Source organism: Hylobates moloch, unplaced genomic scaffold (genome assembly GCF_009828535.3).
Source record: "Hylobates moloch isolate HMO894 unplaced genomic scaffold, HMol_V3 SCAFFOLD_20, whole genome shotgun sequence".
In the NCBI taxonomy this organism is placed as follows: Eukaryota; Metazoa; Chordata; class Mammalia; order Primates; family Hylobatidae; genus Hylobates; species Hylobates moloch.
Genome location: NW_026652295.1, coordinates 28,849,181 through 28,862,388, shown reverse-complemented (window position 1 = coordinate 28,862,388; position 13,208 = coordinate 28,849,181). Strand labels below are relative to the sequence as shown.

General features: G+C 48.5%; 1 protein-coding gene and 1 pseudogene across 1 annotated transcript in view; one reads left to right on the top strand and one right to left on the bottom strand.

Annotated features, from left to right (window-relative positions):
- The window catches only part of LOC116459773 (saoe class I histocompatibility antigen, A alpha chain-like), a 53,357-nt gene extending 41,944 nt beyond the window's left edge, over window positions 1–11,413 (bottom strand). The window contains exons 1-2 of the mRNA XM_058432143.1: window positions 11,335–11,413; window positions 10,854–11,121 (exon numbers count right to left, since the gene is read on the bottom strand). Coding sequence (XP_058288126.1) covers window positions 10,854–11,121; window positions 11,335–11,407 — 341 coding nt within the window. The 5' untranslated portion in view covers window positions 11,408–11,413. The remainder of the gene's footprint in view (window positions 1–10,853; window positions 11,122–11,334) is intronic.
- Window positions 542–1,830, top strand: LOC116460064 (actin, clone 302-like; annotated as a pseudogene).
- Window positions 11,414–13,208: the final 1,795 nt, after the last annotated feature.

Below are 13,208 nucleotides of genomic sequence, written 5' to 3'. Positions count from 1 at the left end.
ACAACATGGTTTAAAGCAGATTTGGCCTGTTTCAAAGGCATTGCTCTCTACGGAAGTCTTGGAAGACACTCTGAGTAAAACAGAATCATTCCATTCCCTATTGAAATGCGAAAAAAGAAGACAATCAAATTGTCCTTTGCTCTTTCTATAAAATCCTTAATCAAGTTTCTTTGGGCCTCTGCGGCATAATATTACTGGAACAAAAGCAGTTTCTTAAAAAATGGTTTCCTTTTTCTAGGGTGCCAGAAACACTGGCTCTAGTGTGCGGTGGGAACTGCAGCTGCTGAGCGTGGCATATCGAGTAGGAAGTGCACTTTGGAGTCCTCCACTGTGTTCACCAAATAGAAGGGTGACTCCATTTGCACACTAAGTCAACCAACAAAGGTGAAAACTTAGAGTGGACTGTGTTTCATGACATTTAAAATTGTTGTAAGGCTGGTCTCAGTTGCCGCCGCCAGCCGGCACACCGTGTCCTCCCACCACTGGCCTGCCCGCTCCTCTGCCAGTCGCAGTGGAAGGAGAGATCGTGGCGCTGGTCATTGACAATGGTTCCGGCATGTGCAAAGCTCGCTTTCCTAGGAATGACGCCCCCAGAGCTGTGTTTTCCTCCATCTTTGGGTGTCTCCGGCACTAGAGCATAATGGTGGGCATGGGCCAGGACTCCCACATGGGCGATGAGGCCCAGAGCAAGCAAGGCATCCTGACCCTGAAGTACCCCATCGAGCATGACATCATCACCAACTGGGATGACATGGGGATCTGGCACCTCACCTTCTACAACAAGCTGTGCATGGCCCCAGAGGAGCACCCAGTGCTGTTGACCATGGCTCCCCTGAACCCCAAGGCCAACAGAGAGAAGATGACTCATCGTGTTTGAGATCTTCAATACTCGGGCCATATACATGGCCATCCAGGCCGTGCTGTCCCTCTACACCTCTCGGCAAACCACTGGCATTGTCATGGACTCTGGAGACTGGGTCACACACACGGTGCCAATCTACGAGGGCTATGCCCTCCCCCACACCATCCTGTGTCTGGACCTGGCTGGCTGGGACCTGACCCACTACCTCATGAAGATTCTCACCAAGTGTGGCTACAGCTTCACCACCTTGGCCGGGTGGGAGATTGTGCACAACGTCAAGGAGAAGCTGTGCTACGTTGCCCTAGACTTCCAGCAGGAGATGGCCACCGCTGCATCCTCCTCTTCCCTGGAGAAGAGCTACGAGCTGCCCAATGGTCAGCTCATCACAATCTGCAATGAGTGGTTCCGGTGTCTGGAGGCACTGTTCCAGTCTTCCTTCCTGGGCATGGAATCTTGCGGCATCCATGAGACCACCATCAACTCCTTCATGAAGTACAAGGTGGACATCTGCAAAGACCTGTGCCAACATGGTGCTGTCAGGCGGCACCACCATGTACCCGGGCATCGCTGACAGGATGCAGAAGGAGATCCCTGCCCTGGCACCCAGCACCATGAAGATCAAGATCATTGCACCCCCAGAGCACAAGTACTCGGTGTGGATCGGCGGCTCCATCCTGGCCTCACTGTCCACCTTCCAGCAGATGTGGATTAGCAAGCAGGAGTACCACGAGTCGGGCCCCTCCATCGTCCACTGCAAATGCTTCTAAAGGTACTGCAAGCAGATGCATAGCATTTGCTGCATGGGTTAATTCAGAAGTATAAATTTGCCCCTGGCAAATGCATACACCTCATGCTAGCCTCACGAAACTGGAATAAGCCTTTGAAAAGAAATTGTCCTTGAAGCTTGTATCTGATACCGGCACTAGATTGTAGAACTTGTTGCTGATTTTGACCTTGTATTCAAGTTAACTGTTGCCCTTCGTACTTGTTTAATACCCTGTACATATCTTTGATTTCAACCCTTAGTACATGTGGCTTAGTCACTTTGTGGCTAATGTAAGAATGTGCTTTTGGAAGACAAGTCTGTGGTTTGGGGGGGTCTGCGTGGCCAGCAGTCTCCGATCTGTGCAGGGTATTAATGTGTCAGGGCTGAGTGTTCTGGGATTTCTCTAGAGGCTGGCAAGGGCTCCTGAACCAGTTGTTTCTGTCCTGCTGGTCTGTCAGAGTTGGAATAGTCCAAGTCATAGGACCCAGTTTCCTTTCTTAGCTGATGTTTTCCTGCCAGAGTGCTGCGGGCTGTTACTTGCCTTGAGTTGGAAGCGGTTTGCATTTATACCTGTAAATACATTCATCCTTTTAATTTATGTGAGGTTTTTTTGTACACAATTCTCGTTTCTTTAAAGAGATGACAACAAATTTTGATTTTCTACTGTTATGTGAGAACATTAGGCCCCAGCAACACGACATTGTGTAAGGAAAAATAAAAGTGCTGTGGGAAAAAAAATGATTGTAAGGCTAACAGTATAAGAGGAAACCACATATCAACTCATTTGCTCCTCATGACACTTTCTGTGGTAGGTACTAGCTTTATGGCCCTCACTTAATGATGACCTCACTTAACTGTGGCAAAAGCAGCATTTTAAGAGAGGAAGACAAACTAGGTTTACTAGTTTAGTTTTTTTTTTTTTTGCCACAGTTCCGCAAACAAAAAGACATCAACAATAAAGGAAAAACAGCACAATCTCAAAACAAAACAAAAAAAAGTGGGCTGTGCATAATTGCCCTCATTCCCATTGATTATCATTCCCATCAACCACATTGTTTATTGGAGAGTATGCTTCTGCCTGAAGAAGATAAGTATTTAATAATGGGTCAATCTGGAGGTCAAATATCCCTTCATTAAATGTTCGGGGGTTTTTGCAGGAATACTGTTGGCCTTCTGGACTCTTAAAGACCAGTGGGGTGGAGTCTCAACCTGCAAGCCCAGAGTGCCAGAGCTCCCCAGAGGATACAGGTCAGGTTCTTGGGAGCTTGACTTGAATCCTCTTCTCTGCATTTTCCCTACTCTCTTGATGGACACCCACTCCCTCTTCCTTTATTTTTGGAAGCTGCTGCTTTCGCTTCACTCAGGACTGCCAGAGGTTTGAGTTACAAACATACCCATTCCCTTTGGGCAACGTGCTCTCGGTTTCCATTGGAGAGCCAGTACTCCTTGCCTCTCATCTCCCTCTCCAGTTTGCCACGAAGTCCAAGTGACCCAATGCCCACCTCTACCCTTCCCTTGCCTCTCTCTACTAAGGGCATCCTTCCTGCTCCAGAATGGGCCTGGTGAGGACCTGTAGGACGGCCTGAGTGGGAGCTGCCCCACAGGCCCAAGGAGTTCCTGGAACCCCTCTGCACTGGCTCACCTCCCACACCAAGCTCTCTGCATTCTTCCTGCACTGTGCTCCAGGTATTGACAGCTCCTGGGCAGTGTGGCGGGTGCCAGGCAGCCCAGGCTGAATTGGAGCTTAGGAGCTGAGATTCTCTGCTGGGGATTCCCGGTTCCAAGAGTTGGGGATTCTGGCTTTATGAGAAAAGGCCTGGATAGAAACCAGGAGACCAGTACAGGCTCTGGGACCAGTTAATTGATATGTGTTCAATAGAGAATAGCAAACATGAATTTTACTTTTTCTCTGTGTAACTTTTTTCAGACACCGTCACGCCCAGGCTCCCTTCCCTGGACACAGAAGCTGCCTGTCCCGGAGGTTTTTTTTTTTTGTGGAATTAAAGTCTCTTGGGCTCAGCTCCCCTCAGGGGCGGTCAGAACTCACCAAGCATAGAGCTGCAGACCTCTGGCGGTCAAATAGGGAATAAAAAGACCACACCCATAATCTTTCTTCCTCTTGCCGCAGTGCCCCTCACTTAGTCACCTGCCCTGGTTAGAAGCTTCTGGACCCCTCCTGGGCCCCAACCCTGCGGTCTCCAAGTTCCCCATTTTTCATGTCTAATCTCACTCGGCCCCCTCCCCCCGACACTATTGTTGACCCCCTCCACATAATGCCCCCGGCTTACTAATGGGCCAGGTCCTCCTGGGAGAGGCAAGGAGGTGGAGAGGAAGTGTGGACGCCAAGCACCTGCTGGGCAAACCCAAATCCGGAGCTTGACCTCGCCGGGAGCCGGTGAAGGGCGCCCATGGTCGGTGATGGCTTGGCGGCTCCTCTCCCATCCTCTGCTCTGGGCCCCAGCCCCACGCTCACAGCCACGTCCTGAAGCCACCAGTGTTGTGCCCGCTCGGCCACGCAGGGGAAGGAGTGGACTGGACAGAAGCAGTGGACTCTGGGCGCTGTTTGTGAAAAGCCGGGACAACAGATGTTGACACAAGGAAGCTGGGGCCCCAGGCGGGGCTGGCCAGAGGCCTAGTGTCTGCCCCTCTTCACAGCTTCCTCCTCCAAGGGAAGCTCCCCGCCTATCCTCAAAGCAGAGAGTGGTTTCCAAATGGACCCCCACAGTGCCCGATTGGGCCATCCTGCCCCAAGCTGGAGGGTGGGTGCTCATGGGGTCCCAAGGCACCAAGGGCCCCACCCGCGCGGACCCAGTCTCTCCTCCAGGCTTGGCTGGAACTGGAGAGCTGCAAGTAGCTTGGCTCTGAGGGAGGCCTTGGCCGGTGCTGCCCAACTCAGACAGCCTTCCTGGCCCACCCTGTCAATAACTGACACTCTAATTAAGAGTGCTAGGTGCCTACGCTGTTTGTGTGTCTCTTCATTGATAAGGCTGCTCTCATGCTTGACTTATAATGGAGAGCAATAACACACTGCCGCATAGCTCCCCTCCACCTGCATGTCCAGTAGTGTGCCCGGTTTGCTCTTCTATGGAAAAATAGAAGGAATCAGACTCATGCCTTCTCTTCACTTACTGACACTGATTTGGAAGTTCCCTCAAAAGCCATAGCATGTGATAGTTACTTAAGCCATAGCATGTGATATTCTAGCTTTTACCCTGAGCCCTGGTGAACCACAGGTGGTGACCCCAAGGGACCTGCTTTGCGTGACAACCTCATACCTCTTTCAGTCCTCTCCCAGCCTCTCCTCTTTGCCTTGTAAGTTCAGTTTCACCCCAAACACTGCCTTTTGGCTATTTTATGGCTCCTATTTGTAGCTTGAGGGACAGATTTTTCCTGCCCTTTGCCCACCATCTGCTCCTGGGACCCCAGCCTGAGTGGAAGAGGTCTTGGAGAGTGGCTTGGACATTATTAATCAGGTTTTCTCCACACCAGCACACATACACACCCCACACACACATATACACACACATGCATGCCATGCATGCCAACACACACACGCACTTTGTTGTGGAATCTGGTGGCTATGGTGTTACGTATACCCACATGAATTTGTGCTTAATGGGTATATCGAGCAGTCTTCACTGGTTACTCACACCCACTGTTATGCTTTATGAACAAACTCATGCATTCTTTCCTAATTAGACTGCATATTTCCTTTGCTTTTCTAGCAGAGTGGATAAAACTTCCAACTTTGGAATCAGGCTGTCTGGGTCCAAATCCCAGCTTAGCTTCTTAGTAATTACGTACTCTTGAGGAAATTCTTTAATCTTCTCTAGGCATCATTTTCCTCACCTGTAGAGTGGGCCGATAACTGTTCCTACTTCACAGGAAGAATGTGAGGATTAAGTGCACACAAAGCATTTCGTATAGCATCTGACACCCAGTGAGCATGGAATAGATGTTTAGAGGTCTTAGTCCTCACAGCAATCCTGTGAGTAGGTACAATTTTTATCCCATTTCAAGGTGAGGAAAATGAGACTAATTTGGCTACGGCAATGGAGGAACTGAATATAAAATACACTTCAAGTTTCAAAGATTTAGTGTGAAAAAAGAATGTAAAAAGTCTAATGAATACTTTTTATATTGAGTACATGTGGCAATGCTAGTATATTAGCTATGCTGGGTTAAATAAATATACTATTAAAATTTTTTCACTTGTTTTTTAAAAATTTATTAATATGGCTACAGGAAACATTTAAATTACACATGTGGCTTTCATTCTGTTTTTATTGGACAGAGTTGATTTTGATAATGAAAACAAATCCACTCACATCCTGTTTTCTGAGTGTGAAATAACTCAGAGAGTGCTGGTAAATCCCTTCTTTGTGCTAAGCACTTTGTAACAGCTAGCTGAGGATTGTAGCCTGTCACTACTGAGCCTAATTTTCAATACCGAGTCTATCAATAGCAGTACTGATACTACCAATATGCAGCATACCTACTAAACTGAAGGCAATTTCTCTTTTTTATTCAAACTCAATTACTTACCTCTGTTCATTCAACTGAAGGGAATCAAGAAAAGATAAACCACTACCCTTGTCCCCCAACTCCACAAGAGCCATGCATTAGGAGTAGGAATCCTACCTCCTGGCCAGGTGTGGTGACTCATGCCTGTAATCCCAGCACTTTGGGAGGACAAGTTGGATGGATTGAGGCCAGGAGTTTAAGACCAGCCTGGGCAACATAGCAAGACCTCATCTCTACGAAAAATTAAAAAATTAGCCGGGCGTGCTGGCACTTGCCTGTAGTTGCAGCTTGGGTGACTAAGGTGGGAAAATCACCTGTGCCTTGGGTTTGAGGCTGCAGTGAGCTGTGATCACACCACTGTACTCCACCCTGGGTGACAGAGTGAGACTCTTTCCCCCCCGCCCCCCCAAAAAAAAAATCCTACCTCCTGAGGGTCCCTATTACTGTAATTTCTAAAAGTGTCCCACCAGCCTCTTGAACCTAATTGACTCAGTACTTAATGCAAGTGGGTGAGTGTGGGCAAGATGTTGAACTTGCCTTTCTATTAGTTTTATAATAACTCTCCCAGGAAAATGGTGTCATGTACAAAATGAGGAACTGCAGCCCAGATAGGTGAAGCCCCACGGCATAAGTCACACAGGTAGGAAATGGCAAAGTAAAAATTCACACCCAGGACTCCCTGGGCTTTGCCACCATGTACATTACCTTCTCACTGGATATCACCTGACAGAATGAGACTTAGATAATTAGGGGGATCAACCAGGGAGAAGGGGAAAGTCGACATAACCAGAACTAGAACACAGATCAGGGAATGCAGTTCTGGGTGGCCCATGGCTTTGGAAGCCCAAGGATGGATTGAAAGTGGTTAAAAAACAAAAAGAATAAGATGCAAAATGGACAAATGAAATACAAGTGATGCTCAAATACAGCTTTAATTGTACTTCAAAGTTTGCCATAGCTCATCTTGAGAGTGTGAGGAGAATGAAGAAGATTCTGTTAAAGGGTCATGGGAGAGAAACGGTGTTCATGGGAAGTGGATTATGATCTCTTCGGACTCCATTTGCTTCCTTCCAGACACACTGGAGCAGGTGTTGGGTCCCCAGGCCTCAGGTAGCCCTGTGTCTGTAGTTTTGCTTGGTGCAGCCCACGTGACTGCTCGTATGGATTGGAGGCCGATGCCTGAAGCTTTCCCAAGTGGGCATTGCATGCTGCTACTGACTCCAGTTCTGGGGTCCTGCTGGTGGTTGAGTCCTGGTGGCAATCAGGTTCTGCTCTCACCACCACACAAGGCACTCTCTCCGGTGGCCTGGCTTCCACAGATCCACTAGACATTTTCCTGGTGGGGTTTCTCTGTGGCAGCTCCACCTTACATTTCTACTCAGAATCACTCTAGTGGAGGCTCTCTGTGGTGCCTTCACCTCTGCAACAAGTCTCTGCCTAGTCTTCTAGGACTTCAATGACATCTTTGAAATCTGGGTGGAGGAAGCTTCCACAGCTCTTACTTTCTGCAAGCCTGCAGAGTTAGCATACCCTGCACACCACCAAGGTCTATGATTTGTACCTTCTGGAGCTGTGGCATAAGCTACACCTAGAGCCACTGCTGGGGTGGCCACTGAGTGAGTACTGTGCTGGGGTGTAGGGAGCAGCATCCCAAGGTGGTCCTGGGCAGTGAGCTCTTGGAGACAGCCTGTCCCCTGAAACCATTCTCTCCTCCTAGGCCTCTGGCCCTGTGACAAGAGGGGTAGCCTCAAAGATTTCTGAATTGCCTTTGGGGTCTTCCATTCTCTTGAGAAATAGCATCTGGCTGGGCCAGGCATGGTGGCTCATATCTGTAATCCCAGCACTTTGGGAGGCAGAGGTGGGTGGATCATGAGGACAAGAGATAGAGACCATCCTGGCCAACATGGTGAAACCCCGTCTCTAATAAAAATACAAAAAAATTAGCTGGGCATAGTGGCACGTGCTTGTAGTCCCAGCTACTCAGGAGGCTGAGGCAGGAGAATCACTTGAACTCGGGAGGTGGAGGTTGCAATGAGCTAAGATCATGCCATTGCATTCCAGCCTGGTGACAGAGCAAGACTCTGTCTCCAAAAAAAAAAAAAAAAAAAAAAAAAATAGAAATAGCATCTCACAGTCTTCTATCCCTTGCTCTTTAACAAATGGTCACTGAGGTATATCCTTGGTTTCCTCCCCTGAAAATGCTTTTTCACTCTCCACATGGCCAGGCTCAGTTTTCCAAATCTTTCTGCTCTGCTTCCTTTTTAATTATAAGTTCTGTCTTTAACTTATTTCTTTGCTCCTGAATCTCAGTGTAAGTGGCCAAAAGTAACCATGCAGCTGCTTCTATATTTTGCCTAGAAATTTCTTCTGCCAGATATGCTAATTAATCACTCTAAAGTTTGGCCTTCCACAAAGAGCTTGGGTATGGACAAAGTTCAGCCAAGTTCTTTGCGAATTTATAACATGGATGGCCTTTAGTCCAATTTCCAATACTTTGTTCCTCAGTCTCATCTGAAACCTCATCAGAATGGTCTTTAGTGTCTACATTTCTATCAACATTCTGGTCATGACCATGTAATAAGACCATGTAATAAATCTCTGAGGAGTTCGAAGTTTTCCCTAGTCTTCTTGTCTTCTAATCCCTCACCAGAATCTAGGCTTCCTGCTCCTCCAAATTGTTCCAGTTTCTACCCATTACTCAGTTTCAAAGCTGAATGCACGTCTTCACGTATTTGTTATCAGCAACCCCCTACTTCTCAGTACGAATTTCCTGCCTTACTGCATTTTCTATTGCTTTTAACAGAACATATGAAACTGGGTAATTTGTAAAGAAATGAAATTTATTTCTCATAGTTCTGAAGACTGGGTAGTCCAAGGTTGAGGGGCTGTATCTGGTGAGACCCTTCTTGCTGATGAGGACTCTGCAGAGTCCTGAGGTGGTGCAGGGCATTGAATGGTGAGGGAGCTTGGTATGCTAGCTCAGTTCTCTCTTCTTCTTTTTATAAAGCCACCTGTCCCATTCCTGTGATAACCCATTAATCCATTAATCCATGAGTGAAGGCAGAGCCTTATGATCCAATCACATCTTAAAAGTTCCACCTTTTAGTATTGCCACATTAGGGATTAAGTCTCAACATGAGTGTTGGAAGGAACATTCAAACCACAGCAGTATGAAAACAGTATTCAACTCCAAGGGATATGGTCAAGATTACAGGTGGTAAGGAAAAGCCTAGAGAATAGGAATAGGCTAAATTTGCTAGAGATGTGCTGGAATTATTCGTCTGTATTTCTAGCTATGACCTTAGCTTCCTTAACTCCATTTCATCGCATGAATATGAACAAATAAATTGAGATCCAGGTTTTAATTTTTAACAGAAAAGTAAGAGGCTGTGGCTCAGTGCACCATGATGTTGAGACAGGGATGGGGACATCTCAGCCACACTCCTCTAGAACAGGGAAGGAACACAGGTCAGTGTAAGGAAGGAGCTCATGATGGACACAGAGGTGGGCTGTCTCTCTACCTCCTCACATTAACAGGGACACAGATACATTTAGATGCCTTTGCAGAAAGAGAAGCCAGAGTCTCTCGAAGTTGCAAAGGGGAGGCGTGAAGAAATCCTGCATCTCTGTCCCTCACAAGGCAGTTGTCTCAGGCTACAGGAGAAAATAGCCATGAACAAATTCAGGCCAGTCATGGTAAGTGGTGACACTCTGAAAAGCCCACCACACAATCAAAAATTCCCAATCAACGAATCCCCATAACTCATTACTATCCCCTCTTCCCCACCCCCAACCCACTTCAGGCCCTCCAGGATTTTATCTTTACAAGCCTTGAGTGACACACCAGAGCCCTGGGCACTGTTGCTGCCTGGGGTAGTACAAAAAATGGACTTGGCTGAGCTTGGTGGCTCGTTTGTAATCCCAGCACTTTGAGGGCAGGCAGATTTGCTTGAGCTCAGGAATTCCAGACCAGCCTGGGCAACATGGTGAAACCCTGTCTCCACAACAAAATACAGAAGTTAGCCGGGTGTGGTAGCATGTGCCTGAAATCCCAGCTTCTTGGGAGGCTGAGGTGGGAGGAGTGCTTGACCCAAAATTTTGCCACTGCACTCCAGCCCAGGCAGCAGAGCCAGACCCTGTCTCAAAGCAAAACCAAAACCAAACACAAACCACTGAAATTCCATAAAACAAAGAAAGGAGGGAAAACAGCAACAACAACAAAAACCAGGACCTGGTCAGAGCCCACTGGAGATGTGGCTCGAAGATGAATTGTGGACTGGGTGAGCTCCTCCATGGGCTCCTGACCACAATATTGCAAGGATTTCAGGGATCAGCCTTCTTCATACTTACCTGCAGCCTGAGAGTCGCTCCCTCCTTTCCTATCTTTAGGAAGAAAATGTCCTGTGAGAGGCCAGGGAGGAGGCAGGGCCCTGAGGTCCTAGAGGAATCCCCAGGACTTGGATCCCAGAGAAGTTTGCAGAACTGTGACTTGCAGACCCAGGGCAGGATCAGGAACATGAAGAAAGGAGACGTGGGTTCTGGACCAACTACCCTCCTGAGATCTGTCCTCAGCAGGGACCTTCCCCTGACCTGTGACTGCTGGAATCAGGTCCCCATCACCACAATCATCAAGGTGATAAATCTGTCCTTCATTGTCACAGGTGCTTTGCAAAAGAGTAAGTGCTGGCACAGTGCCGGGGTCACTCACCAGCCTCGCTCTGGTTGTAGTAGTAAAGCAGGGTCCGCAGGTTCACTTGGTGAGTCAGTGCCTGGGCCCTGGCTCTCAGTGTTTCCTCCTCCCAATACTCTGGCCCCTCCTGCTCCACCCACGGCTCCATCCTCGGACTCACGGCGTCGCTGTCGAACCGCACAAACTGCGTGTTGTCCACGTAGCCCACGTCAATGAAGCGGGGCTCCCCGCAGCAGGGCCGGGATAGGGCGGTGTAGAAATAACTCAAGGAGTGGGAACCTGGGGGCAAGGAGGGGCCAAGTCTAGAGGTTAATGAGCAGAGTAGAGGAAGGGGGCTCGGGGGAGGGGGGTCGGGGGACGGAGGAAAGGGTTGGGGCAGGGGTGCGGAGTGGGGTGGGGGCGTTGATGCGGTTTCTCTGGGTCCTGCGCCTTGCGGGGCGGGCCCCTTGGTCCTCCCTGCTGAGGCCGTTTCCCTCCTGACCCTGCACTCACCTGCCCAGGTCTTGGTCAGCAGCAAAGCCGTGGAGAGCAGCAGGAGGAGGGTTCGGGACGCCATGACCACCATCCTCGGGATCTGGGGAGGATCTGAGTTCTGGTGGGTGCGTGGGGACTTTATAGTCGGGAATCATGGTGACGCTGATTGGCTCTCTAGAAACCTGACACCCAATGGGAATGAGAACTAAGGCCTAAAAGCCCAGAAGAAGGACCTGACACCAGTTTGGAGAGCAAGAAGTGAAACTCCTGGGAGTGTGGAATCCTCAAAGCTGGATTTCCCAATCCCTAGACTCTGCCCTCAGGGCCTGAGACCCTGAGAGCCACGCCCGGGGACCTGGAACTTTGTCCTGCTCCTTTTCCTCCTACCCCAACTGCTCTTTGTTACACTATCTCCCTGAGTCCTGGCCCAGGAACTGTTTAAATCAGTGTTTTTGTTTTTGTCCGCCCCCTACCCCCCCACCCCCCTCCCTCCCCACAAGGTCTCACTCTGTTGGCCAGGCTGGAGTGCAGTGGTGCAATCATAGCTCACTGCAGCACTGATCTCCTGGGCTCAGGCCTTGATCTCCTGGTCTCCAACCTCGGCTTCCTGAGGAGCTGGGACTACAGGCCCAGGCCACCACACCCAGCTATGGAGTTTCACCATATTGTTCAGCATGGTCTCGAACTCCTGGCCTCAAGGGATTGCCCGCCTCCACCTCCCAAAGTGCTGGGATTACAGGTGTGAGCCACCGCACCTGGCCTTAACTCTGCTTATCTTTGAAAAATAGGACATGCTTCAGGAAGTTGCCTTTGCAATCAAACCAGCTGAAACTGGTTAGAACGAAGATAGCAGGCCAAATGACTTAAAAAGGGCCTCAGGCGCGAGACTCCATCTCAAAAAAAAAAAAAAAAAAAGGGCCTCAGGCTTCATTACAATCCTGTTTCCGTGCTAAATGGCACTCCCACCAGCGCCATGACAATTGGCAATCTCCATGACAATGACTGGAAGAAGTCCTAAAAGGACAAAAAGGAAGGCTGTATTGCTGGTTCAGGGAAGTTCACCTCCACCCCCCACCCCGCTCCACCCCCTGCCCCCGACTTCCCATAAAATACATGATCATTCCTCCCCTCACTTTTAATTCCCAACGCCTTCATCAGAGCAAACCTATACTTTTACCCCCTCACCCTTCGCTAGCCGAGAAGTTGATTTGCCAGAGCTGTTCCCACCTTTTCACTTCCTGGCCAGGAAATAAAACTTGCTCTGCTTGATGCTCACTTTTGGTTTCATGTATTGGCTCTGCAACTCCCAATGGGAAAAGATTCCACCTTCTGGAGCTGTTACCAGAAAGGGGTCCCGATCCAGACTCCAAGACAGGGTTCTTGGATCTCATGCAGGAAATAATTCAGGGCAAGTCCACAGTGCAAAGTGAAAGCAAGTTTATTAAGAAAGAAAAGGAGTGAAAGAATAGCTACTTTATACAGAATAGGTCATTCCCAAAAGGAAAAGGAAAAGAACAGGCCCACCCTAGGTACAATGCATGTTCATATATAGGATAACAAAAATCATGGGGAGATGTGCTGTACTATAAAGGTTTGTAATAAAGGATGAATTTTTTAAATCACTGTATTTTATAAGAATCAATATTATTATCTTTAAAGCAAAATTAGGAAGGCGTCTGTTCTCAAGATACCGGACTATCAGGACATTCTTGAGTCTGGTCTGTTCAGTAAGCTTTATCATTCTGTTAATAAACGTCTAGAGGCTAGGAATGCCTAACCTTCTGGAAATGCAGCCCGGCAAGTCCCAGCCTCATTTTCCTAGCCCTCATTCAGGATGGAATCGCTCGGTTTGAAGACCTCTGACAGACTTTTCCAAGATTTTTAATAACAAG